Genomic DNA, 3376 nt, shown 5'->3' with positions numbered 1-3376 from the left:
GCAGGCTCAGCATTCGGGCTCCAGGGAACGCCGTGTGTCCCACTCGGTGCCATCTGCCAGCCAGCGCTGCCACCCCGGGCACGGAGCCGCTGCCAGCTCTCACTGGGACAGCGGGCGGGGACAGCACGGCGTGTGCAGCAGCGACCCGGCACTCCAGAAAAACAAAAACCGCCGAGAGCGCAGGCAGAGAGCTCCGGAATGAGCAGTAATCATTAACCGGGCTCGGAGCTGCCAGGTGAAGGCGGCTCTGAGCAAGGCAGGGTGGCCAAAGCTCCAGCGCTGCCGCGGGGGCACCTCCAGCCCTTCACAGGCAAAATCTGGGGGTTCTCCCCAGGAATTCGGGGTTTAAATCACACCGTTTTGTGCTTGCGGGCTCTCACAGCCTCCTCTCCCCGTCTCCTCCTCGCCAAGCCCYGTGTGCCCGGGCACGCTCCTTGTCGCACCCCCAGAGTCCGGAATTGTCCCCAAACCCTTCAGCAGGAGCAGAGGAGCCGGGTCCCTCCCCTGTGCCGGCATTCCGGGCTGCTCCCTTTGTGCCGTGTGTGGGCTGCAGCTATTCCTGTCGGGGGATGATCGCAGCCAGGCATCTCCTCGGGAATGGGGACACGAGTGCCACGGGAAATGGGAGCGGGGAAACCTCTCCCGCCCCTCCGAACCGGGTCAGACGTGTTGTAACTCCCAGCCGGAGAGAATTCTCCGTGGCAGCGCCGTGTCCCTGCTCCCACACTGCTGCTTCCCTTTCCCCTTCCCCGATTCCTGCYCCACATCGTCCTGGGGCTGAATTTGGGCGACTTTCCCTGTCTGTGCCACTTCAGTGCCACTTTAAATGTGACAGCGTGCACAGGGCAGAGGCGCCCCGACCCCAGGGCACAATTCCTTCATCAACACCGCTCTCCTGGGAATAAATTTGCTGTAAAAGCTTTTCTTCAAAGCGCTCAGACTGTGCCCCAGGCAGCCCCTGATCAAGCCCTCGTCTGCTGGARCCCCGGGTGCCTCATTTACCCTCAGCCACAGGGCAGAAGAAATTAAAAAATGGGAATTTCGGTGGGCGACGTAAAAACCCAGCTTTCCACCCCTCACCTCCATTCCTAAATCCCAAATTCCTCAGGGCTTGGAAGAACGAACTCCCGAAATTTCCTCCACTAGGTGATGCTGTGCCTCTTGGAATTATTAAAAACCCTGGAAGAATTTCTCATACTTTCAACAAACGCAGCGTTRGAGAGAGAACGTCCTCGGAGCTTCATCTGATATTCTGACGGCTCTTCCCTTCGCAGCACGCCCAGGGCTGAAAATATTCCCACTTGGCAGCGAGCGCTGCCCTTTCTGTGCGAGCGGGAGGTCCGGGGCGCAGCAGGGATTAAAGTGTCACCGTCCCTCCCCGGGAGAAAGAGCCACAGCATCCCAAAAACGCGGCCGGGATTTCCCCGGGCACAAATAAAACCCAGCCAGGCGCAGGCAGGGAGAGAGACTGGAATCGCTGAGAGCAGGGTGAACCCCGGCTGAACCTCTCAAAGGAGAGCCGGAGAGGGCCGGAGAGCCCCTGTGAGSACAGGGATTGCCACCAGATCCTTCCCCGGTGCTCGGCGGCCGCGGGACCCCGAGCTGCCGGTCCCGTCGGGGCTGAGATGTGACAAAAAAAAACCTCTCTTGTCCCCTGTCCTGCCCCAGGCACCTGCACAGCCCCGACCCCGCTCTCTCCTCGCCCTCCCCGGCCAGGTGCAGGGCTGGGAGCCAGCCGGGAACTCCGGCAAAGCCGCAAAACTTCCCCAAATCCTCCCSAAAGCKGCGCCCGGCGCTCGCCCCCAGCCGCACTCACCACGGGCGCCCGCAGCTGCACAGGTTGCCCATGTCGCTCCTTCCCCCATGGAGCTGCGGCGATTTCTGGCCAGCTCGCCGTGGATTTCCTGGTTCCTGCCCGGCCCCTGGCTATTCCAAGGGAGTGTCTGGCAGTGTCGGGTTTCGTGCGCGGGTCCCGTGTGCCACCTACCGGAGATGTCCCCGGGGGCGGCTCCCGCCGGGGACAGCGCAAGGAAAGGTTCCCCGTGCCCCCGGGGGTCACCCCTGAGGATAAAATTCTCTTTTGTCACTTGTCCCTCCTTCCTCCCCGCTGATGCCAGCGGTGATGCGAAAGGGGACGGAGGAAGGACTTCAAACCAAAGGAGAATCCCCAGGTGGGAGCTCTCAGCGCCGTTCCTGGAGGTTTCCCCACCCTCCATCTCCGACAGGAAAACGCGCAGTGTTTGTGGCATCACCGAAGGAAGAGGCGATTTCGTGGAGTTCCCCTCTCGGCTGAGCTCTGCTGCTGCCCCACAGCCTCAGGCACAGCGGAAATCCACTTTTTTTTTTAAAGCTGCCTGGATAAAAGTGGTCAGTTCTGTGCGTTTGAGGGCGGCAGGTATGGTTTTTGAGGGTGCAGCACAGCTCTCGGGCTCAGGGGGTCAGACAGCAACAGGAACGTGCATTTCACCCCTCTACCCCTGGTGAGAGCCCTTCAGACTCGAGCCCTGATCATTCCWGGACCTAATGATTGGAAATTCCTGGCACCACATCTCAGGCAGGTCTAAGCAAGCTGATACTCCCCAAAGATATCATTGAAATGTCATTTTTTTGGGCAGAAGCTCTGCAGCACAGCTTTGACTCGGCGCTCAGCCCCARTTCTGTGCAKTCTGACCCCAAAARGGTTCCCTAAYAAGGGGGTGAGCTCCAATTGCCCTKTCAGTGACAGGAGCTGGCCCTAATGCCCTACCCAGGGGTACCCCCGCTCCCAGCCAGGTTCACAGCACCATTCATCACCTGCCCAAGGGCAGAGGGGAGCTCGGACCTGTCCAGGAATGATGGAAGGAGATGAATTCTGCTTGGAAGGGTCACAGGTGACTTTGTGACCTGCAGAGCCTTGCTGTGGCACTGCCCCTCAGCTTGGGGCTGGAGAATTCAGCATTTAGGATTCCATTCACGGAGGGAATTCAGTGCTCTCCCCACGTTCTCAGGGTCCTGCAAAGCCCAGGTGTCCCCAGGAGTCTGTCCCTGCYCGGGAAGCTGCAGTCTGTGTCTCTGAGCTCACCACAGACATTGTTGTTTCAATGACCCAGCGCCTGTTTTGATTCCTGGCATAACTTGGGCTTTGTTGCTTTGTGGGGAAGGAGAAAAGAAAAAAGTCTGGGAGCCCGTTCCCATCAACCTCTTTCACAAATCCTGGAGCTGCTGCTTCGAGCTCCACCAGAGAAACAGAAAAGCACCACAAACATTGGCAGGGCCGGGGAGAGCTTGGCTGCCGCTCCGCATTCCCTGCCCAGGCTGTGTCTGCGGGGCTGCGAGCAGCCACGGATCCCTGCTGGGGTGGGGACAGCCTGGGGGATGGGGACAGACTGGGGGACAG

The 3376-nt window shown here is 59.9% G+C and overlaps 1 protein-coding gene across 1 annotated transcript in view; it reads right to left on the bottom strand.

Moving 5' to 3' along the window:
• CUNH11orf52 (chromosome unknown C11orf52 homolog) overlaps positions 1-2159 on the bottom strand; it is a 5370-nt gene extending 3211 nt beyond the window's left edge. Inside the window, exon 1 of the mRNA XM_057386786.1 lies at positions 1817-2159. Coding sequence (XP_057242769.1) covers positions 1817-1848 — 32 coding nt within the window. The 5' untranslated portion in view covers positions 1849-2159. The remainder of the gene's footprint in view (positions 1-1816) is intronic.
• Between the last annotated feature and the right edge of the window lie 1217 nt (positions 2160-3376).

Source organism: Malurus melanocephalus, unplaced genomic scaffold (genome assembly GCF_030028575.1).
Source record: "Malurus melanocephalus ecotype Western Australia unplaced genomic scaffold, MMel_1.1 scaffold_1051, whole genome shotgun sequence".
NCBI classification, from domain to species: domain Eukaryota; kingdom Metazoa; phylum Chordata; class Aves; order Passeriformes; family Maluridae; genus Malurus; species Malurus melanocephalus.
This window is presented reverse-complemented; position numbering and strand designations above follow the sequence as displayed.